The 25,703-nt window shown below is 38.7% G+C and overlaps 1 protein-coding gene across 2 annotated transcripts in view; it reads right to left on the bottom strand.

Annotated features, from left to right (window-relative positions):
* Positions 1-25,703, bottom strand: part of LOC149225390 (ABC transporter C family member 2-like) — a 500,427-nt gene that overhangs the window by 351,814 nt on the left and 122,910 nt on the right. For both annotated transcript variants that reach the window (XM_089377078.1, XM_089377079.1), the window contains exon 3: positions 1,654-1,693. In XM_089377078.1, coding sequence (XP_089233204.1) covers positions 1,654-1,693 — 40 coding nt within the window. The remainder of the gene's footprint in view (positions 1-1,653; positions 1,694-25,703) is intronic.

Genomic DNA, 25,703 nt, shown 5'->3' with positions numbered 1-25,703 from the left:
TATCATATGCAGTAGCAGCCACCAGATTCGAACTAAGCAAATAGTATAACTGAAGTTTACAAATAGGCTAAACACAGCCATTGAGGGAAAACAATTACTCTCATGGTCAGTCATTGAGAAGATATAGCAGTGACATGGCAACAAGGGCAGTCAAAGAGTAAAAAAATGAGTATGATATGTGCTTTTATGAGTAGAGCAACCAAATACATTACTAGGCATTTTCACAATGGTTGTTTGTTCATGTTGGTAGCTTTAGAATAAAGGCTTAGAAAAGGCATAATGTGGAAAACATAGTTTTAGGGTGCCTAGGGCCTTATTTGCATGGATGAAATGTGATGTTTTCCATCCTAAGATGTCTGTAAGAGGCCTGCCACAAAATTTAGATGTTTCATAATGAGTGAAGAAAACAATGGTTACCATCTATGTACATTCTTTTCTCTTTTTCTTGTATTCAATTGGAATAGCTTACAATCTATAATTCAATGATTGGTTTGTGCTCCTGTTTACATGTTGAGGATACATCACCCATAGGCACTAACAATTGTAAAGATTTCTATGCAAAGAGATAACACCAACACACAGCTTTTGTTAACTTTTAAGTGGAATATTTTTCTTGTCCAATTGTTACCATCATCCTCCTGCAATATATTCAGGAGGCACATCTAGGGATGGGTAAGATGTGGAATGGTTAATGGTATGCAGAAAGTACTCATTATTGTACTAGATGATAAACCAAAACTCTAAAATCATTATATATTTTGAAACATATTACAAAGCATTATTACACTTTAGAACATCAGATGGTCAGACCTATGAAAAGATTAAAAGATCATTTTTCCCTTTGATGCGTGAACCAATCAACCCTGAAAGAATAACGATATATTATATGGAAACCAAAAGAAAAGAACAGTCAATTAAGTTTAAATGGGTCAAATAAATACCCTACACCATATCCCATATCATTGTTTACAACAAGTTACAGACTCATGAATCGATTAACCCTAAAAAAGTAAGGAAACATTATATGGAAACCAAAAGAATTAAACAGTCAATTAGGTCTAAATGGGTCAGATAATGCACTACACCATATTCAATATCATTGTTCACAAGAAGTTACGAAATTAGTTACATACAAAACATACGACTGATGACTTAAAATGTTAATTTATATAATCATACATGTTCTTAAAATTATACTCTTACACACTCCAAAGAAAGTTTGGTTCTTTCTCACACACACACGCGCGTATATGTATGTATGTATTCAGTCCCAGTGATTTGGCTCAGTCTGTTTGAATGGACTGTTTCAAGGCAGAGTTCACAGTTAGGTCTCGAGCTCTAGTCCAGCTAAGGTTCAAATCTGGCTGAAGTCCTGCCAGATTACCAGCTGCTACAGTGGCATCCTGTGAGGTTTTCCTTGAAAAAAATGTATATATGTTTTCAAGATCGAGAACTCCAAATGCCTGGAGGGTTCCGTTCCAATTAATATCCAATGATCTACCAGACAATTTCTGTGGTGGACTAATTTTAAATCATAAAATATGGAAGTGTTCCAAATTAATATACAATGATCTTAAACACTACAGATAATTTCTGTGGTGGACTAATTTTAAATCATAAAATATGGAAGTGTTAACAGATAAAGGCACAAACCTGGCATAATATCTCACTGATGTACAAATTCAGAACATACCTGCAATAACAGAGAACCATGATAAGTAATAATAAGTATCATTCTATAATCCATGGACACCAAACATTTCCGGATAGAATCATAAATGGGAATAAATAGGTTACACACCAGTTACTGTTCTATGTGGTATTCTTTGCACACAAAACAAGTGAACTTATATGTCGTCAATCATCAGACTTACCAAACCAATGAATTAAATGAGAGAAAACTTGTTATTGCCTGAAAACAAAGAGGCAGACAATGGACATGACATAGGAAAGAAAACGCATACATCTGTTTCAGTTTGTAAAACTACATCCTAAAATGCATAAGGTAAATCAATAAGGAGTGATTGCAAAAATGTATACTTTCATTTGTTGTCTTGTACACGCCATTTCCTTACTGTCAAATTTAGAGTCTTAATATAATTCCGTGACTGTGCTGCAATGATTCTTTGGAATTTTTGTGAATTACTCTCAGATCTTCAACCAGGATTTTAAAGTTTCTTTAAACATGCAAGAATTATTCACTGAATAACAACCTTATAGTATCTCTAGCTTCTTGTGTTTGAAGCAGTGTTATCAAAACAGACCAGTCAGCAGTGAATGGGGCAGTTTTGAAAGGTTTTTCCCATACCAGCCCAAACTGGGGCACTAAACCTGTTTCGGACAAATTTGTGCCTGAACTGATTGGTTCAAGGCTTATGCACACACCAGTCTGACCAGCTGCAGGGCCACATATGCGGGTTGACTGCAGGGCTCACCACATGCAGCAGTTTGACCAGGGCTGATTTTTATTGTTTTGACTGGTTTGACCAGTGCTGACCAGCAGATGACTTGACCAGGTTTGACTAGTATTTAGTCTTGTATATTGGCACAGCTTTCTAGACATATTGCTGATTTGTAAACCTTGCTGAAGAATAATTTCTCCTAAAGAAAAGTTGTTGGGTTTTCTCCCAAGGTTGGATTTCCCAGGGTAAACTTTGTTGTCTCTATTGTGCACAGCTGTCTTCTATGATCTTTACTATTTCCACTACATTTACTGTTGAAATTTTCTGAAGTGTAATTATTCAATGATGGTAGTGGAATAAATAATGGTTTAAAATCATTAGGAAGTAATTACCTGGCAAAAAATTATATCTACTGCACTCTTGCATAGAAAATTCAACATTTGGGCTTTGAGGAGACTACACATGGTTGTATGCCCCTTGCTTCTCCTCCAGATGTTGAAACAATGTGCCATGAAGCCAAGGCATTGGCTTATTTGATGATGTGCCCAAACAGACCCAAGACGACCCCATGCAAGCCTTGACCCTATTTGATGGACATTGTCTTGTACTAGAACCCAGACGATGATGGACTGTTGAAGTTTGTAGCTTGGGCAGGTACTTTTGCATGGGCCTTGTGTCTAGGCATGCAGAAGTCGCCCACATCTCTTTAGAACACTTGCTTTAGGTTGAGCAAGTTGCTAATATAACTTAGCCTAAGTTTAACTTAGGAAAGAACACATTAATATGTTGGCTTATTCAGCTAATAAAACTTAGGAAAAGTAAAGTAATTTACTTTAGTAAGTTTTAATCTTAGCCATCAATCTCAAGTGAGGCGAGATCCAATGTTGGCCATCAATCATTTCGAGATTAGAGTTAGGATTAAGGATTTAGCTCAATGTAAGGTTATAAAAGCAAGGCTAGGGAGAGGCTGTGTTACCGGATCCATCAGCCTTGGGGGCTAGATTCACAGATCCCTGGATCAGATCTGGATTCGCTTGGATCCGCCTAGGAACCGGTTTAAAAATGTTTCTTCCACCATAACACGCATCCTAATATTTAAACTGCGGTTCGTGTGATTTTTGGTTTTTTGCAATACAAATAAAAGTCTTTCTCTGTTTGTATTCGCTGAATTCCGGTCCATTTGTTCACAGGGGAAATTATTCCCCAATTAATACCTACCTTAAAACCTGGCTTGTAAATGGATCCGGTGTGTTGCTTGTACCCACCTCTGCGGGGCACCCTCGTTGGGTTCTACCAACAACAATAGAACATATCAGTATTGGACAAAAAGAGTGTTAAAACTCTGGTTCAGGCTTCAACACTATAACCCATCTTTGTTGATTTCATGTTCAATGTATTAAACACATTCAATGCTATAACCCAACATTGATGTTTTATTTCCATCGCACAACATAAGTTAGAAATACTATTGGTATAAAAAATCAGGGCCGACTATTTGTTGAAACGTGGGGACATTTGACAGCATAAGTTAGAAATACTATTGGTATAAAAAATCAGGGCCAACCATTCGTTGAAACATGGGGACATTTGACAGAAGAAAAAAATAAAAATAAAAATTAATGTTTTGGAGATTATTCACGCGAACAAATGTCGCAAATCAACTTCTAGGAATAGCAAAGAATGGTAGTATTAATAACTATATAATTTATAAACATATTAAATGATAGTATAGATATCCTATAAAAAGAATAAATTTATAATACTATAGTCTATAGGATTATATAAAGCAAAATAGAATCTGCCTCTTTCCTGAGTTTGACCGAGAGTTAAATGACCCACCTAATATTCAACCCAGCTAAGACAGCCATTAGCGCACCCAACAGATAATCATTTTTTATTAATGATTAAGATGGCGGGTGGAGAATGATTCCACATTAAGTCCACTTTGTTGTTTCATGGCTTGTGAACTCTCCCATTTGTTTTAGGCATCTCGCATGAATCTCATTATATATATTAATTAAACTTTATTATATTTTAAAGTTACTTTTTATATTTATATTTATACCGTTCAAAATTTACAAATTATAATTATTATAAACTTGTCTTTTAAAAGTTATAATTTAAAACTAAGTTCTATTACTTATATTATAATTTATGTGCTGCAGGATAAATAGAAATATTAAAATTTATATATTTATAAAATTAAATATATTAATTTATTGTATCATATATTTAAAATATATATTAAATATTACATAAGTTATACATTTAAAATTTTGTATTTTTACAATTTATAAAAATTTTGACGAGGACTGTTTATCTTCTCCGAAAGTAAGTAAACATATTAATGGCTCAAGGTCTAGAGGCATCTTGCAAGTTTGGAAGTCACCCTTCTTACAAACCACACACAGCTTACAAGTTATTTTTAGGTGGTCAATTTTGCCTACACATAATGATGTAGCGACATGTTGAAGTCTTCAGATTGTATCAACAGAGGTTAGACTAGTGACCATAAATATTGTAGCCTTTTCTGTACCATGGAAAATATTTATATACTATATATACCTGTTGTTTCTCCATCGTATCCAGATCCTAGCATTTAAAGAATCTGGCAGATCTGTATCTGGATCCGCATCCAGATCCAGATCCGGATCCGAATCCTGGTAACTTAGGGGAGAGGAGAACACACACAATAGCAACACAAAATTGAGAGCAGTATCTTAGTGAGTGTGTGCTATATCCGAGGCAGTGCAGAGAGGTTGGAGATCTAGATCTGCAAGAGAGAGTTGATTTGCCGGATCAGATCCAGAATATGATAATCTGTATTTTCTCAGTTGGGCCATTATCCCAGGACGAGAGCCCAAGTAAGTTTTGAGTTTTACTAATGATGAACCGATTCATTGGGAAGAAATTTGTTTGTGTTCATGGCATTCATATATGTATCTGCTTCTATTAAGTATTTTTGTTAGGAACCTAGTTGTACCTTTATTCAATTATTTATTGCTTGGAATTAAGTGTCGGGTGTTGGGTTGTCGAAAAACTAACATGGAGATCACTGAGATGACTTGGGAGGGCAAGTACATCATCCCTAGATGACAACACTTGCCTCATAGCTTGCCACATCATCCCCACATTCTTTGAAAGAGTGACGTGAGCCTTCTTGGAGATGATGTCATGGTGGAGATGTTATCAAGAGATGTACCTCTGCACTTTGATGATTTCCTTGGAGTGATGAGCACTCATTGACCACTTCATCACTTGATGGAGATTGTCCATTTTCAAAGGATGACATCATCATGGAGAGCATTTATTCCCACAAGTGTGAGAGATTTTGATGCACTTATTACGTTTCAAAGCTAAACGAAGATGGACAGGTGACCAAGAACAAAGCAAGGTTGGTTTGTAAAGGATATGTGCAGGTTGACGGGATGGAATTTGAAGAGACATTTGCAACAGTGGCTAGGATGGAAGCTATCAGAATATTCTTGGCCTATCCCTGCTCGAGAAGGATTAAGTATATCAGATGGACGTCAAATCAGCCTTTATAAATGGAGAATTAGAAGAAGTCTAAATAGAGAAGCCAGAAGGATTTCTGCTTATAGAAAAGAAAGACCATGTGTGCAAGTTAAAGAAAGCTTTGTACGGTCTCAAGCATGCTTCTAGAGCCTGCTATGCACATTTGGATAGGTACTTACAACAACAAGGATTCAAAAGAAGAAGTGTCTATAGCAACTTATATATAGAGATTGAACGACACAGCTTGACCATCACTGAAGTATATGTGGATGATATCATCTTTGGAAGTGACGATGACAGGTTGAGTAAGAAGTTTGCCAATGATATGCAAAGTGAGTTTGAGATGTCCCTATTTGCTAAGTTTATTTTCTTCTTGGGACTCCTGATCATAGTTTTAAAAACCGACCGGTCTGAACCGAAAACCGGTCGAACCCGTCGGTTCACTAGCAAACCTAGCCAGACTGGGCAAAAAACCGAGTTTATGTGTTGATTTCTCCTTTTTTCCACAAAAACCAGGCCTAACTGGCCGGTTTATGATAGAATTGGCCGATTTATGGGTAAACCGATCGTTTCTGTCATAAACCGACAAGTTCATTGCCACGTCGGCCACAGACCCACCGAGAGGCTGTTTTGCGGCTTTCAAGGTGTTTTGGGGGGAAATTAAGGGTTGTTTCCCTCCAAAAAACACCCCCTCTCATTTGTCTCACTAATATCATTTGGAGTTTTTGTGAGTTTCATTGGGAGCTTGGAGAGTGTTCAGTGTTTGCTAGAGTAGTCATCTTGGAGGCTTGGAGTTGGACTTGGAGCTATTTTGGAGATATTTTGGAGTTGTTAGTAGACTTGGCATCTTCAAGAGGAGGCTAAGGAAGCTAGTTTGCATTTCCAGGTAAGGATTTTCACTTGAAAAAATCCATATTTCACTGTTGTCCATGTATTTAATTTTTTTATGTGTTTTATGCTACATTGTTATCAAATCTCTAGTTCTTTGCTATCAAGTTTTGTAGGCTAAATATGTCCATTTTTTTAATAATTTTATCTTAGGTTTTCCATTTTTCTCAGCTGCAGATTTTTTTTAATGGCAGATTTCTTTGCAATTTTCAAATATATTTAGCCACCATGCCTCCAAAAGCCAAGGACAGTGCATGGGCTCATTGTGATGTGATTGATGGAAAAATGATATGCAAATTTTGCAATAAATCTATTGGAGGTGGGGGTATTCTCAAGTTGAAACAACACTTGGCTGGGATAAGAGGCCAAGTAAAGCCATGTGATGCACCAAAGGAAGAGATAGGTCCTGTTAGGGAAAAATACCTCGCCAATTTTGAGAAGTTTGAGTAGAATAATGCTAGGGAGAAGGCTATCCAAGAAGAAATTGCAAGGAAGAAGGAAATTTTAAAAGCCATGAAAGAGAGTGGGTATGATGATTTTGAGATTCAAGACTTCACTTCTATCCCTTCCACCAATGGCCCTTTTCACTATGTTCATCCTCCTCTTGGGTCTTATCATCAAGGCCCACAATCTAAAGGAACAAAGAGGCTAAACATCCAGAGTTATTTCTCATCCTCTGCCACCACTGTCTCTTCTAATCCCACTTCCTCCCAGCCAAGTCGTCAACCCACTTTGGATCAACATTGGAAAAAGCAATGCAAAGAATCTTTTTTTCAATACATTGTTAGATGGTGGTATGATGCAGATATCCCATTTAATGTTGCTTGCTAACCTTATTACCAAGCTATGTGAAACTTTGTTATAGCTGCATGAAAGGGCTTCAAATGCCCTACTATGCATGACTTGAGGGGAGCTCTTTTGCAAAAAGAGATTTCTTCCATTGATGAGTATTGGGCTGAGTATAAAGCATCATGGCTCAAAACAGGTTGTTCAATCATGTCTGATTGATGGACCGACGGAAAAAACCACACTATCATTAATTTCCTTGTTTCTTGCCCTCAAGGAACCATGTTTGTGAGATCATTTGATGCATCTGATAAGGCGAAGGATGCAACTCTTCCATTTGAGCTTTTGGAAGAGATTATTTAGGGAGTGGGGGAACAATATGTTGTGCAGGTCATCACAGATAATGCCTCAAACTACATTCTTGCTGGAAAGATGATTAAGTCCAAATATGAGACCATATTTTGGACTCCATGTGTTGCACATTGCATAGACCTCATGCTTGAGGGATAGGCAAAGTGGAGTGGGTAAAAAACATTGTAGAGCATGTCAAGTGCATTACAAAATACATCTACAACCACTCATGGATATTGAGCCTAATGAGGAAAAACATTGGGGACAAACAGCTTGTTAGGCCTGCAATTACGAGATTTGCAACTCACTTCCTCACATTGCAATGTCTCAATTCTCAACAAAAAAACTTGCAAAAAATGTTTTCTTCTAATGATTGGACTTCATCTTAGTGGGTTCGTAAACAGGAAGGCAAAAACACCCAAAAAAAAGTTTTTGACAATTATTTTTTGAAAAGGTCTGCAGAGCTTGTGAAAATTACTGAGCCCCTTGTTAAGGTGCTACGGATGGTAGAAGAGGAAAAATTGGCCATGGGCTACATTTATGAGGCTATGGATCAGGCAAAGGAGAAGATACGGGCAGCTTATAAGGATAAGTTAGCTAAATATGGGCGTATATGGGAGATCATTGATAACAAATGGAACAATCAACTCTATCATCTGATACATGCAGCTGGGGTATTTTTTCATTTTGAACCCAAAGTATCATTATAAAGCTCGGCTAGGAGATCTGCAGGTTGGGGAGGTCAGAGATGGATTGTATGATTGCTTGGAGTGCATGGTCCCTAGCCATGCAGACCAGTTGGAAATACATAAACAACTTACTATTTTCAGTATGGCAGCAGGTACTTTTGAAAAAAACTTGGCAAAGATGGAAAGAGAGGTAAGCAATTCCAATTTGTTTTTCTTTTAAAGTTCAATTTTTACAAATTTACAATTCACATTGTATGTAAATACTTATAAAAAATAATGAAATGAACTAAGTCACTGATTAATGTCTTTTTCTTTGCAGCAAATTGATGGGAGTCATTTGACAGCCAATGTCCTCAATTGCAAAAGTTTGCAGTTAGACTCTTCAGCCAAACTTACAGTGCTTCAGGTTGTGAGCGCAATTGGTCTGTTTTTGAGCACATACACACGAAGAATAGAAATCATTTGGAACAAAAACGGTTAAATGATCTTGTCTTCGTGCAATACAACCTTCGATTAAGACCTGATCTAGATCCCATTGTGTTGGACGATATTGATCCAACATCAGAATGGTTGGAGGAGACTGAAGATCCTAATTTTGATATTGCCATGGTGTTAGGGGGGGATGAAGCAAATTTGGTAGCGCAATCGGAACTAGAATTAGTAGTCGCATCAAGCAAAGGCAAACAACCAATGGAAGGTACCAATCACGTAGCTCGACCAACTCGTGCTTCCATTAGGTCCACTTCTATTGTTATTGGTGGCAATGCTACTACTGAGGTTGCAGATGAAGTTGAGGCATCCTCAGACTTTGATCCAGATGATGTTTATGTAGCTCTTGTTGATGATCTTATGTCTAGTAGTGGTGATGAATTTGATCATGATGAGGAATGATCATGTTGATCACTGATATGTACCAGTAGACTCATAGTCTTGTAGTAAGCCAATGACCCCATAGCTTATAGCATTGTTTTTGGACTTTATAGGCCATTTAGAGCCTCACTGCTTATGTATTTTGTCGATGATATGTATTGCACTCGGGGCCATTTTGATATATATTCACCTTTACATGGTATATAGATGAGAAAAAATTGCATATTTTGTCTGTATTGGTTTGGAATCATGGTTTTAAATCTTAAAAATTGTTTTTTCATTAAAAATTAATTATTTCATGTATTTTTTTAAAAACCAATTCATTGAGATCTGACCAGTCTTGGTTTGACCAATTCCAGTTTGAAACCCGGTTTATTAGGTGGACTGGTCCAGTCAACAGTTCTAGTTTTTAAAACTATGCTCTAGATATCTCTGGTAGATGATGGCATATTCAATTCTCAAACCAAGTACATCAAAGAAATGTTGAGGAGGCTTCAAATGGAAGATTGTAAACTACTCAGCACTCCCATGGTGACCAGTTGCAAGTTAAGCAAGGACGATGAATCCAAGGAAGTAGACCAGAGATTGTATAGATCGATGATTGGTAGCCTATTATATGTGACAGCTTCGAGACTAGATGTGATGTAGGCAGTTGGACAAGTAGCAAGATTCCAAGCAGCACCAAAAGAATCCCATGTTGTTGCAGTGAAAAGGATCTTCAAATATCTCAAGGGAACAACAAATTTTGGATTATGGTATCCAAAAGGGAATGAATTGATAATGACAGCTTATGGATGCATATTGGGTAGGCAGTATTGGGTAGGCAGTGTTGATGACCACAAAAGCGACAATGTGGGAACCTTCTACTTGGGTGATTGTCTCATATCATGGTTGAGTAAGAAGCAGTCCTCATTATATCCTTGTCCACGGCAAAAGCAAAATATATCGCAGCAATATTATGTTGTACTCAAGTTCTTTGGATGAAACAAACTCTGCAGGATCTCTAAGTGAAGTTTGATGAGCCCATTCTGATATTCAATGACAACACTGGTGCCATAAGTCTCTCCAAGAATCTTGTCATGCATTCAAAAACAAAACACATTCCTATCAAATACCACTTTCTTCGAGAATGAGTTGCAAAGAAGAACGTCAAGGTAGAGAACGTTGGGACAAAGGAACAAATCGCTGACATTTTTACCAAGCCTCTCCCACGACAGACATTTGAGTATCTTCGACAAAAGCTTAGGATTCTCCCAGGTTCACACTGATCTATGTTCTATCTAGCCACACCGATAGGAGGAGAAAGGCATGTTGCAGGAAGACAGAGAGATATTTCATCAGGTTGATGTCAAAGGGGGGAGAGAAATCGTGAAAGGAAGATCAGAAGCATGGAGTTAAGGGGAGAAAGTGTATTGCCATCAACGCCAAAGGGGGAGATTATTGGAATTTGGTTGTCATTGATGTCAACCTAAGCAGCAGCCAAAAGAAGCCCCTCCTTTGATGAGGAAAATGATTGGGAAGATCAAGGTTTATGCTCTCATGGTCATAATCATTTGATTGTCCTCATTGTACTGATTCCAATAGTAGGTGGCACGCCACATTACTCCTCACGGTTGAGGAGATATGTCTAGTCATAGTTGGAGCCCTAAATGTGTGGTCAAGGAACCCCAAATTGTGATGCTAATGGCAACTTGATGATTGGTCAATTTTGGGTCTATTGATTGATTTAAGATGGCAGCAATACTAAAAATATTTTGGATGAATTTTATGGGCCTTGAGCTGCCCTAATTGTTCCTCCTTCAAGTAAAGTAATTCCACATTAATTCGGCTTCAAGTTTGCTCCAAAAAATTTTAATTTGAAAATTTCAAATTTCATTTTTTTTCTTGGGCCAACTTCATGATTTCAAGGCCATGTATGCCCCTCTTCTAAGCCCCCCCAACCTGTATAAATAAAGTGACTCGGATCTCTCCATTACATCATTCTTGAACGATCATCTTTCTAAGAGTACTAATATCTTTTGAGGCCTTGAACAGTCACTCATATCTAGAATTTAGGCCAAATTTTCTGAGCTTTAAAGATTAATTTTTATGGTGTTTACTCTTCGTTGGACAAAGGTAGTTCTGGAGACATCTTCGCACAAGACTAAGGTAAACTTTCAGTGGTTGATCTGACCTAATCGGAGGAAATTCTTGCTCTTCCTGTAGCCCTGCCTGAGGCCTAATTTTGGCCCTCTGTGGCAATGTTTTGAGGTTGTTTCAAACTTTTTTATCTCAGGTTTTGTGGCTTCTTCCCATCCGTTTTGAGGCTCCTTGGTGGAGATTTCGGCAGCTTCTAAGATTTGAGTTAAAGTGGAGTTTTGTGGGCTAATCCTGGAGCAATTTTGTTGTCTAAATTCTCAGGATATTCATGGATTTGAGGTTTGTTTAAGGGCTCTCTGTGACAGAATTTTTGGCCTTCCTGAAGCCCTCCTTCGCACATATTGTAGGGCTTCCTGAGGCAAGGGTTTTTGGCCTCCTTTGAGGCTCATTGTTGACAACTTCCAAGGCCAGCTCTTGAACCTTCTGAGGACAATATTATGAAGTATTTTGAGGCAATTTTTTGTGGTTAAATGGCACGTCTACAAGCATATCTCTGAAGCTCTTTTGAAGACACGCATGTGGTAGAATTTCGTTCCTTATTACGCGCCATTTCAGAGGTAGTTCCAGGGATTTTTTTAGGCTAAATTTATTTAAGTATTAGGGCCACAGTAGCCCTATGAATATGTTCAAAAATGTAACTAGGTTCAGTCTTCATAATTGTCATTGTACTAATATCATTATGTATTTCATGTAAAAAGAAAAACAAGAAAAAGAAATTTTGTTTTGCAAGCAAGGGTTTTATGCTGAAGGCAAACTATTATTTTATTAGATAAGCATGCTCTTCGTGCTTCTAGGATTTGTTGAGTCAAATTCCTCTTTGGACCTATTGACCACTACATGTCAACGACCCATAGCAATACACCCCCTTTTTTTCGCAAAAGGCATAGCGCTTGATCAACGTGTCGTGCCATTCGACTATCATCATCAGCCTGATCATGTGATATTGTAAACCCTTTATGCATGTGTAAATTGTAAATAATCTCAGCAGATCCATGTCGTGTATGTAATTGCCTAGGTAAACCTAATTTTTTGATGACGATCTACATTCTGAAAGGTTTTTTGTCTCACCGATCCATGATCGGCAGAGTTTTCCTTCAGCCTTACCCCAAAGCCGGAATGGATTTTGTCACCAGAATGTTAGGGGAGTCCTAGTGTGCTAGATCGAGTCTATGTAAAAGTAATTTGGGAATAATCCTAACTATTTGGTTAGGTTATTTTATTACAAATTGCTTGATATGCTAGATTATATTTGTGTCGCAGAAATGGGTAGTCTGTGAGGGTCTTTTGCAAATGGGTTTTCCCCCTTGAGATGTAAAAAATGTAAAAATCATGATGTAAAGTGTTTTGAGGGTTAGAAAAATAATTTATCCCCTCATAGGTCCTAGGTCCTAGGTAAATTTAAATTTTCCAAAGGTAAATTCGTGGATCCTTTAAAATATTAAATCTTAACAAGTCCAGGGACTAAGGTTAACTGATTATTTCGCTAAATTTTATGCCTTGGGTCCCTGGGGTTAAGTCAAAGTCAAAATTTTGAGGAAATAAATGCAAAATTTTAATTTTTGAATTTATTAAAATGCATTTAATTGAAAATTTCGAAATTTCCTCAATATTTAAAATTTCGACAGATGAGATTAAAATAAATTTTGATCCTCATCAACGATCGAGATCATTTTGATAAGGATCACGCGAACTAGCCGTTGGAAGATTTATCTTTAAATAGGAGATCATTTTGTCAGTCAGATTCATTCGATCTTTTGATTGTGTACTAGGCGAAAAGCTCTCTCTTGTAATCTTTTTATGAGCAATAAAGAAAGACTTTGGGGTTAATTTCCACTGGTGTTATTCTTCATGGAAATGTTGTAAGATGTATTATTTCCATGCATATATTTCTTTTTGGCCATTGATGTAGCTTTCTGAAGAGCGATTTGAGTACAAGTATCTTGCTCAGTCACCGGGATTTGAATGATAATTTAAGTTTTGAATATAATAGCAGTTATCTCTATTAGATCTTAATTTTATTATTGTGTTCTTGCTCTATGTTGACGATTGAATTGAATTTTGCTGGAAATCCTTGATTATTAGATCATCGGGCATTCGGGGAAGTTCTCGGCTGAACCAGCCAACTCCCGATCTGTGTTTTCTGAAGAGCCCGGTTTAAATTTGATCCTGGGCTTATCATAAGATATTTTTATGGGTGATGCATGAAGGGTTTCAAGCTTAGTACCTCCTCTAAAATTCAAAAAAAAAATAATTTTTATGTGCTAAATCGTTAGATCTCGCTGTTGAGAGCCACAGATCATCAGATCTAGGAGCGGAGTCGGACTCACACTCCCTAGATCTGATAGATCTGCCATTTTTGTACATAGATTTGTAATTAATTTTGGTTTTCTGACTTTGGTTTTTGGGGTTTTGGTGTTTTTTGAGTCTTTGTGTATATCATTTGGGTGTTTTTTTGTTGCAGCTGCAGATCTGAAGCTGAAAGTTCTGCAGAGTCCACATCTAGGCCCTGGAGGGTAAGATCTTGATTTCTAGGTTTCATCAGAATCATTTTGATAGGGATTATGTCTAGATTTTGAAGTCCAAAGGATTAAATTTATTTAGTTTCAGATCTAGAAATTTAGTGAGGGTTTTATTAAGCAATTTGAAGCAGAAGGATTTAAAAAAATTTAATAAGGGTTTCATTGATAAATTTTAAGCTGAAGTATGAGATCTTAGTATGGAAATTTCTCCTCAGTTCTTGGGCTGCAGTTTCTCTGTTGTCTAGGGTTTCCTAAGAACAAGATTTCGAAATTGTTTTCTCTGTTGTTTCCTAGAAAAATTTGAAATTACTTTTGGGCTTCGAATCCTTTCTTAAAAGATCTGGACAAATCTGAGTTTCTGCCTGATTTCTGTCTGCTGCCAAACCTGCACGCAGTCCTCATCCCCCTCACGTAGCAAACGTTGTCCCTTACCTCTAGATCTGCTACCTCATTAAAATTTCTATCCCTCTTTGCAGCAGATCTTCCCCTATACGCTGCTCCTTTCCACCTTTCCTTACATTGTCGTTATTGCTCCATCCGTCCAGCTATCCATCCGCTGCCCAACCTTCTCTAAATCAATCTAACCCTCACGCAGTCCACCGTCCTCCCCATCAACACGCAGACCCTCACACAGTGTCCCTCTGCAACTACGATCCCTTTCCCTCACTCTCCCAAACCTGCGTAACTCTCGTCCTCCACGCATTTCCCTCTGGCATCCTCAGCCACCACGCAAACCTCAATCAGCTGCTCATTCACGCTACCATATCCCTGTCCATATCCGCTACAAACCCTCGCTCGCAGCCATTCGAAATCGCAGCTCCTCACCGTCGTTCCTCCACCCTCTCCGCGCTATCCCTATCCACGTGAGTTGCTCCACATTCGATCTCCCTTCTGCATAACCTCTGCCTACATCCTCTGCTCCTCACGCGTACCTGTAATAGCAAACAACAACAGAACATTCGATATTTTTTTTATTATGTATGTTTATGAGTTAGGGTTAGCCTCCTTTCAATTTTTTTATTTTTGTTATGATTTAGCCTAGACTTATATTTGATTTCATTCTTTACTTAAGTTAGATTGAAAGTTTTTAAAATATATATATGTATATATTAGATTTTGTTTTCACTTTTATTTTGATCCCATTTTATTTCATCTTTTGATTTTTTTTATCTATGATTTTAATTTTAACTCAAAAAATATAAAAGTAACTAAAAATCTAAAACATTAAAAAATTCTTAAAAAAATTAAAAAAATCTTCAAATCCTAAAAAAAAAAAAAATTAAAATTTTTCAAAATATAAAAATGAAAAAACTTTTAAAATTCTAAACATTTAAATAAATTTTAAAAATCCTAAAAAAATAAATAAAAATTTAAATTTGTGACTAAGGATTTAAAATAAAATAAATTAAGAGGTTTTCACTTAAACATTAATTTTTTTTTATGTGGCCTATGGCCTATTAAAAATTTCGATTTTTTTTATTTATTTATTTATATATATATATATATATATATATATATATATATATATATATATATATATATATATATATATATATATGATGAAAATGAGCTAAGATTTCACGATCTCTGCACGCAAGTTCTACAGACCACGGCTGAACCCTGAGGCCCGCACGTTGCATGTCCTGCAAGCTGCGAGCTTGCCCGCTCTCGGCCGATCTGAACCCTGCGGTCTTCTGCATGCAGTGGTTGGGCCGCTTCATGGACCGATCTGCCGGATTTTGACACTCCCGCTCCTGGGGATTGAAACTATGGAGGGGTTGGGCTCTCCTCAGGCGGCTCCCCCGCCTCCCCCGCCGAGTTCGCCTGCTGAGGCCTTCTCCCAGCTCTTGGCTGGTCTCCCAAAGAAGAAAACAGCAGAAGCTGCGAAGTTTGTTAAAAAACTAGATGATATTCCGGTGATCTCTCTTCCTCTAGAAACCCCGATCCAAGTTGCTCTGTCGTTAGCTGAACGGGCTCTCATCGGCCAGTTCACAGGGCTATGGCCGTCTCCAAAATCCACCGAGAGCTGGGTCATCAGAAACTGGGCACCGCTAATCAAAGAAAATGTCACCTCATACTTTCTGGGGAGAGGATACTTCCTCTTCGAATTCACATCAAAGGAAGACAAGACCTGATCTTCCAAAACGGCCCCTACTTCATGGGCCCTCAGGGTTTGTATCTAAACAACTGGACCCCGGACTTCGATCCAACAGTTGATGTAACCAAAGCAGTCCCGGTGTGGGTCAGACTTCCAAATCTTCCAATGCACTGTTGGAATTGGGACTCACTGAGACACATTGGAAATGCCCTGGGGAAATTCATAGACCGAGCAAATAATAAAGATCAATATGACTGTGCCAGGATCTGCGTAGAGGTTGATCTGGAGGTGGGATTACCAGAGGCCATCACAATAAAGGTCGGAAGTTGGACGCATCTACAGAAACTGGATTATGAACAGCTGCCCTTCAAATGCCGGAAATGTCATGTTTATGGACACTTCGCCAGAGATTGCCCGACCAACAATGAGCCTGCGCAAGGGAAGGAGGACGGATGGAACCAAGTCAAGAGATCCAAATCACATCCTAAGAATCAGAAACCGGGAGGCCCTAACGGCAAAGGGCCTCATCAGACTACTGCTCACCAGATCCCGACCAAGACTGCGCCAGAAAACAAGTTCGACCCTCTGAGCTCGCAAACAGAGGGCACCCAGGAGATCGAGGTACAAAAGGAGACAGAAATGACTCAGGAGACCGAGGTCCATAAAACAACTCCTTCAGGAAAAGGTACCCCCTCAGCCTCCCTCAAAGGAGCCAATACTGAAGATCCCAAAGATAAGATTTTAGAAGAGGAGGAAGAAGAACAGGAATCTGAAGAATCAGAAGAGGAAGGGGAAATAGGAGAGTCCCAAACCTCGGTAAGAAGATCTACAAGAGGTCGGAAAATGGACAGGGAAAAAAGGGAGCAGGAGACCTACAAAGAAAAACTTCAAGGCAGCCAACCAACCTTGGAAAAACTGCTAGCTCCAAAGTCAAAGATGCTGAAAAGCCAGATCCAAGGCTCCAAGGGAGCCCACCAGAAACACAAATAATGAAGATCATCTCTTGGAATTGTAGAGGTATGGGGAGTAAAGCTAAGGAAGAAGCCATCAGAAACTTAATCAGAACAGAGACTCCAGACATACTTCTCGTCTAGGAGACAAAGCTGGAAGACATAGTCTTCCTTCAAACAAGCAAGAAACTCTGGTTCAAAAGTGAAGCAAGAGCAATCTCTGCCCGGGGAGCCTCGGAAGGAATCGGCACTTTATGGAACATGAGCAAATTTGCAGTCCTATTTGAGGCTAGAAATACCCACTGGTTGCTGCTGAAAATGCAGAACCTAGACACCAAGGAAATTTTTTGTCTTTTTAATGTTTACTCTCCAGTCAATGTTGGGGAAAAAAAGAACTGTTGGGACTCCATAAGACAAGAAGCAGATTTGACAAACATGGAGAATATTATTATAGCTGGGGAACTCAATCTCATTCTCCATTCATCCGAAAAAAGGGGAGGCAGCATCGTACATGATCGAGCAAGGGAATGGGTGGAGGACATTTTGCAGGACTGGGACATGCTGGATATCAAACCCTCTTCCGGTAAGTATTCTTGGTCTAATAAAAGAATGGGCCCTGGCCATATTGCTGCCAGGCTAGATAGATTCTTTATTCAAAGCTCCTTCTTGCTGCTAGGCCTAGAACCAAGAATGCATATTCTTCCTAATAGCATTTCGGACCATAAGCCCATTAAACTAGAGCTTCTAGCTCATCTTGATTTGGGTCCTATCCCATTTCGTTTTAGCCCGCTCTGGATAAAGGAGCCAGACTTCATGCAAATTGTCAAGGATTGCTGGAATCAGTCGGTCAAAGGTTCGCCTTTCTATATCTGGGAAGAAAAGCTCAGAAGGGTAAAAGGAGCTCTCAAAAGATGGGCTAAAACTCTGTCTAATCCGGCTACAGACAGAAAATCCATGAAAGCCTCGCTTGCCTCCCACCAAAAGAGTATGGAGAATGATACAATCACTAAGGAGGTGCTAGAACAGGAATCTCATCTGCAACAGTGCTACCACAAGGCTTGCTTAGCTGAAGAAGAATATTGGAGATTAAAATCCCGCAATCTCTGGCTCAAAGCAGGGGATAGGAATACTGCCTTTTTTCACAAACAAGCCCAGGCAAGGAAATGTTTTAACACTATCTCGGAGATCAAAGAGGATAATGACATTCATAAGGATTTTGAGTATATAAAGAAAGCAGCCTTTTTACACTTTCAAAGCTTGTATAGTGAGGACAAGGATCCAAATCAATATTCAGATCTGCTAGATGTTATACCTTCTGTAATATCTTAGCGAACAAAGGAAACTCTTGAGGCCAAAATCACTAAAGAGGAAGTGAAAAAAGCCCTCTTTGATATGGATCCGGATAAAGCCCCTGGGCCGGATGGCTTCTCGGCCAGATTTCTCCAAGCTTGATGGCCGATTATAGAAAAGGATCTGCTCAAAATGGTGCAAAACTCTCAGAACACTCAGAAAATAGGAGGCAACACAAATTCTACCTTCTTAGCCCTTATCCCCAAGGAGAAAGGCGCCAACATCTTCAGCAGATTTCGTCCGATCTCCCTATGTAATACTGGATACAAATTAATCACCAAAATAATTGCAAACAGATTGAAGCTCATCCTACCCAAAATAATCCCTGAGAACCAAGGAGGCTTCATCCAAGGAAGGCAGATCGTGGACAACTTCATTCTCGTCCAAGAGGCAATTCACTCAAGTCTTCTCCGAAAAGAGCAAGGTATGGCAATTAAACTTGATTTAGCCAATGCATTTGATCGAGTAAATCATAGCTTTCTTTTAAATGTTATGAGCAAATTTGGGTTTGGAGAAAATTTCATTAAATGGATCCGGGCATGCATCTCGGAGCCATGGATCGCCCCTCTAGTGAATGGAAGAGCCACTGACTTTTTCAAAGCTTCGAGAGGACTTAGACAGGGGTGTCCTCTATCCCCTCTGCTATTTGTCATCCAAGCTTCTGTCCTCAGCTTCCTGTTAAACAAAAAGATGCAAGATCAAGACATCAATGGATTGTGTATTGCAAGAGGGGTAAAAAACATAAATCATGCCTTGTTTGCGGACGACACTTTGTTACTGGGACCTGCCACACTCACCTCTGCATCAAAATTCAAAGTGGTTTTGGATGACTTCAGTAAGGCCTCAGGCAGTGCTGTAAATAAGAGCAAATGCCACATATACAGCTGGAATATTACCCCCAGGGTGTTATCTGATATTTCTAGATGTTTGGGCTTCGCAGCCTCTTCCTCCTGGTCTTCTTTTAAATACTTGGGACTACCTGTACACCATAAGAGACCTACAAGCAAAGACTGGCTCCCACAGCTGGAAAAATTCAAGTCAAAAATACAAGCCTGGGGCTACTCTTGGCTGAATACTGCTGGAAAATCAGTTTTAATTAAATCAGTGCTTATCAGTCTCCCTTTATTCCAATTCACTGGGCTCCTTGCTCCGGCAACCATCATCAAAAAAATGGAAGAATATATTCGAAGGTTCTTCTGGAAGGGAGGAAAACAAAACGAAAATAAGATTCCTCTTATCCGCTGGGAAACCATCACCAAACCTTTGTGGGAGGGTGGCTTAAATTTTAAAAATCTCTGCCAGCAGAATGTGGCAATGGCAGCAAAGATCATATGGAAAATCATTGCACCCAATCTGCGCTGGGCTCAAGTGGCTCTCTGGAAAAAATATTTCAAGGGATCCCGCACCAGATGTTTGGATAATGTTATTCAAAGGCCTAACTCGGCATTCCTGAAGTTGTACGCTAAAGCTGCCCCTCTAATTACAGCGCACTCCTATTGGATTCCAGGTAATGGTAAAAAGGTCAGCATTTGCACTGATAGAACCATGAATAAAGAACCAGTTGAAAACAGAGCCTCAATTAACACGCTGCGTAGCTGGATGGACAGAGAGGGACTGCGCACGTTGTGGGATATTTCACTATGGAACAATGATATTTGGGTAGGTTGGAAACGCATCGAGGTGCCAGAGCAATTGACAAATGAATGGGCCACGTTACTTGACTGCTTGCATGGAATGGCGCCCACGCATATGAGGAAAAGAGATCAGAAAGGATGGGGAACGAGCATCAGAGGTTACACAGTCTCCATGGGGTATATCAAATTGAATGAGCGACCATATGTTCCCCCCAATCCAGCTCCATGGCGAGGTGTATGGCGCGCTCCTTCATGGCCCAAAATTGACTTCTTTGCCTGGCAACTCTGCCACAGCAAAATCTTAACCTATGACATTCTACAGAAGAAAGGTTTCTACGGTCCCTCCATCTGCTCATTGTGCAATGAGAACGCAGAGTCAGCAGTACATTTGATTCTTGAGTGTAACTTCTCCAAGCAGGTATGGATTTCACTTATTCAAAATCCGGATCCAAATTTCAAGCTCCCTTGCACCATGGCGGATCTCTTTTCAAACTGGGCAACCAGATACCCTGGCCCAGCTCCTAAAAATCAGACCATTAAAACAGCGTGGGCAGTCCTCCCAAAGATCATAAGCTGGCGGATTTGGCTTGAACACAACAGAAGAATCTTCAGAAATACAAAGCAGAATCACAAGATTTTAGAAAACAAAATCAAATGCCAAATCAAGGAGTGCTTGGCTGATATAAAAGATGACTCCAACCTCAGTCAACAGGACATCATTTGGGGATCGATTCTAGGCCTTCAATTCCAACCAGCAATCGGAAACGCCCCTATCATTAAAGACTGGCAGATAAGGAAGTCTGAAAGTGATTTTCAAGACTGGATCAAAATGCAAGCAAGACACTCCCTCTTTTTTGACGGGGCAGCAAAGGGTAATCCGGGCAAAGTTGGAGCAGGAGGTGTTGTTTTAAATCCAATAGGAGAAAAATTCCACTCCTATGCCTAGGGTCTCGGATATTCTTCCAGCATTCAAGCGGAGGCCTTAGCCCTCCTTCAAAGTCTCATGATCCTCAAAGAATTAAATATAAAAGAAGCCAATGTTATAGGCGACTCCCAGATCATCATAAACGCAATGGCTTCCAAATCCCCAGCTCTGGATCTTAAACTAGCAAGACTGATAACCAAAATCAAAGGCTTGGAAAGCTACTTTCAGGATTTGAAATATTATCATGTGCTGAGAACCCATAATAAAGAGGCGGGCATAGAAGCCAACAAAGCTGTCCTCCTCTCTGCCGGAACCAAGATGAAAGACGGAAAAGAATCATGGGAACCCATTCCATAATCTGATCGCTGCCATGTTCTACTGCTTGATATTAAAAAAAATTGTCTGCATCTTCAAGTGGGGGAAAATCTCTGAAATTGATTCCATGGACTCTTTAGCAAGAAAGAACTCTGCAAGCTCCGGCTGCACACTTAGTCACTGCAGTGAGCGGCAACAGGGCAAAGAGATCTCCAATGTAATCAGATTTTCGGCATTCAGGCCAAGTTGAATACAAACACTCCATAACTGTTTCTGTTATAAGAAAAAAAAAAAAAAAAATCGATTTTTTTAAACCTGTTGCTTTGTTTTACTTCATCAATGTCTATTGCCTAAATTAAAGTCCTTTGGTGTTAAATGCTAAATCTTAAATTTTATGGTCAAGGTGCTATAAATCATATTGGCTTTTAGAAAAGGTTAATTAATCCTAGATCTGGGCAGTTAATGAAAATCATTTTAGATCTGGAATCTTTGCGTGATCCAATGTTGGGCATTTATATGGATTATCATCACTTTTCGTCACATATTGAAAATCGTTCTGGGTAACTTGTTTTATTGATGGTTAATTCAAATATCGAAGGCACTGGTCTATAATTGTTTCTATCTTGTGGTCGTGCTTGGTTTATGTTGGCATTTAATCTATCAATTTGTTTTAATCGTCTAGATTCATCAATTTGTCCATCTTTAAAATCTCTTAGAGCCCGTGATCCACAAGCTTTCTCATCCTTTTACCTACGGACTACACCCCTTGACTTGTCTAGGAGAGAGTCTAAACGAAGTGAGTAAGGATTTAAGAGTGACAGCACTTACTCTGAGTGTTGTCGCTCTACCTAGACACATTGTGCGACAACAGGACCTATTGTAAAGAAAAAAATCAAATTGTTATTTGGGTCAAAATTGCCTCTAGATGCCAAGTCGGCCCTATCTATCAAGTTGGCCCTGCCCCAGAAGACATGTTTATTCGAACCCCTTCGGACAGTATAAATAGAGGAAGAGTTGAGCTCATTTGGACACACACAATTCACATAATCTGTTTTGAAATTTCGCAAAAGAAAGGAAGGTCGAAGTTAGAAGTTGATAAGATGAAAAAGGGATTGGATTTGTGGAAGTTTTGCCTTGACACATATCTTATTGAAGGATTTGTTTTTATTTTGTACATGTTGTAGGTCTCTCGTTGTTGATGGATTTGTTGTGCAAAGGGAGGGTTTGACTTGGCATCTAAAGGGTTTGAGCCTTTTTATGGTCATGGGTCTTGGATATCTCACTTTGATTTGATTCAATAAGAAAAGGATTTTTCTAGGTTTTCCCCTTGGAGGGGTTTTTCCCTAGCTTGGAGCCTACATCTTGTGTTCTTTGTGTTCTTGTGATCTTCATGTTTTTACATTTGATAATTGTTTAATGATGAAGAACATAATAGAATTAATAAGAAGCCAACAAATTTCACAAGCAATTATCAAAGAAAGAGAAATCTAATCTAATTTACAAGCCTCCCAATTTCTCAACGTGGTTTCAGAGCTAAGGTTTGAAGTAAGAGGCTTGAAGATCACAATTCGTTGGCTCTTGGATCGAAGTTTGATGCTCTCAGTGACTTTTTGGCTATTCGCTATGTATTAGATGAAATTTTGAACTTCCTGTATCTAACCTTTGTAGCATGGCCCAAATTTCATAATTTTTTGAGAATCGATTCAATGGATTGCTATGATTGAAGAGTTATATTTATTGTGGTATTCATAACTCTGAGGTCTAAAGATCCTGTGGCAAAGAAGGACTTTGTGGCAATGTTATGATACAAAAAATTTAGAATGACGAAGTATTAAACCTAAGGCTACATTTCTTTAATTGATGCAAAGTCGCTTCAAATCTCAGAAATCGCATTTACTTCACAGAGCACATTATCTCATTGTCTTGTGGTTCGCAAACTTTTATGTGGTATCGTATTTCACTTATTATGGCTCGTATTTCTTATGTGGCTCACACCTTTGGCGACTCATCATCTCTATGTTACAGTAGCTCATCGCATGACAGATCTATTGTGGCTCACTAGCATATAGTGGTTTGGATCTATCTTACACTGGCTTGAATCTGATTCTTTGTAGCCCTTTAACAAGTTTTGTGGTTTAATTGATTCAAAAGGCTCCTCCCTTTGGCTTGCAACTTTTATATGGATCACGTATTAATCTGCATATGGCTCACATTGTAATAAAACTACAGTTCGCATTATTTCCAAAAGCTCTAGCTCACATTACTAACGATCACATTATTTTCACTGGAGGCTCACGGATATTCTATGGTGGCTCGTATTCTCAATAAGAAGGCTCGCATATATGAAAGCTTGTAATTACTTATGGCATCGCATACACTCTAGCTTAATATATATTATACAAAGGCATCACATCTTGTAGTGACAAGAACTCGCATATGACTCATTGACTAATTTCAGTGGTTCTTTAGGACACATTCTGAAAAAACTCACTGATAAATTCCTTGTGCTCACATATAGTCCTGTAGCTCGCATTTTCTCCTATAGCAAGTATACTATGCTTCCATAACCTACTTTTGTGGCTCGATTTTATCCATTCCTATGGCACACATACTACAAATGGTTCAAACCTAGCAAACAATGATATATATAACACAGTGATGCTATAATGTTTTGGCTCAATGATTTTATGTCAAAAATAACTTCTCTCTAAGATTCTCGCTCTTAAACTCTGTCAGAGACTTCAAAGTGTGACAGTGACCTCGTTACACAAAAGAGCCGTCTCCTATAATCAGTGACTCGATATACTCCATGGCTCAACAAAATCGTTCTATGGCATCAAGTTGATTGACTACAATAGCTAGTCCACGAAGGGAACATCTTCATTTGGTTGCAGTAATTTTTGGCTATGATAGTCAGACCACAAAGAGCACATTTTTGTTTTGGCTACAGTGATGTTTGACTATGGTGAATAGTCTACATAAGACATATATGATTTTGACTTACATTGACTAGTCTACGAAGGATGAATATGGTTTCAACTCATAGTGAAAAAGAATGTATACGATTTCGAGTCACAATGGTTGGTCTGTAGAGAATGAATATAGTTTCATCTGGCTACAATGACTAGTTAGAAGGACTTACTCCATTAATGAAGTCGACCTGAAGTTTGGAAGAATTGATGCTGAATGAATTAATAAATGTCAACTTGAGGATCTAGACCAGATGGACAGATAAAATTCAAAAGGGTACTTATAATTTATGTGTATTGCTTATGGTGTTAAGTCCTTCAGGTCATGGTGATGATAATGAAAAGAGGTCTGCATAAAAATGAATTAGAAAATGTTGTTGTGTTAATCATATGAAATGGATAAAAGGCAAACTAATATCTCTATGGTTTTGCAGCGTTTTGCAATGATTGGATGACAAGTCTTTGTTTCTAATGTTTGCATAGAATTTGAAATTTATATCATGAGAAATCTTGAAGACCTTAAAAATATGGGTTTTGCAACTAACTCTCTTGTGTGGTTGTAGAACTCTACAAGTTTGGAAGTGACAGGTCTTGGCATTTAGGGTTTGTAAACTTGTTGACGGTGCTTGACCCGCCAACATTCAGGGGATCTCCCTGATGAAGTCTTAATCAGACCTCACACCGTTTGGTGTTGGAGTCCCATCCAGTATGAAGGCCCAGTTGCCGATTACTTAAAAAGTTGCCTTGACTCTAATTGTCAGCACAAGAGAGTGATGCAATGGTATTTTCGAAAAGCAAGGTGAGTGTGCCTGGTGAGTGTGCAACTCAACTGTGTCTAGGTTCTCTCACTGCAAAACGGGGGAGAGAAGTCAGCCTCTAAATGAGAGGTAATAGTACCACCCAAGAAGAGACACACATGAACCGAAAATCCCTGTCCAACATCTAGCGGAATAGTCCACAACGGACGCAACAATCGTTAAAACCAATGAATAAGAGAAGATTCATCTACCATCCAGCAGAATAGTCCACAACAAATGTGACGATCGTTATAACCAATAAGCAAGGAAAGTTTTGTCTAGTATCCCGCGGAATACTCCACAAAGATGAGACAGCAAGGACAACCATTACAGCACATTCCCAACAAGATAAGCACTAAAATAATCGAAATAGTTCAACTATCTTAGTACATGTGAAAGCAAACATGAAATACAAACGTTCAAAGAATAGTCTTACAAACATCCATAAGTCATGCATGAAAACATGCTGGCCTGAAAAGGCTTTTGTAATTAAGCAAAAGTTCCA

The sequence above is a fragment of the Pinus tabuliformis genome, chromosome J, assembly GCF_031772625.1.
Source record: "Pinus tabuliformis cultivar Carrire ecotype Pingquan chromosome J, CPIR1, whole genome shotgun sequence".
Lineage (NCBI taxonomy): Eukaryota > Viridiplantae > Streptophyta > Pinopsida > Pinales > Pinaceae > Pinus > Pinus tabuliformis.
Note: the sequence above shows the minus strand (reverse complement) of the source record. Positions and strands in the feature narration are given on the sequence as shown.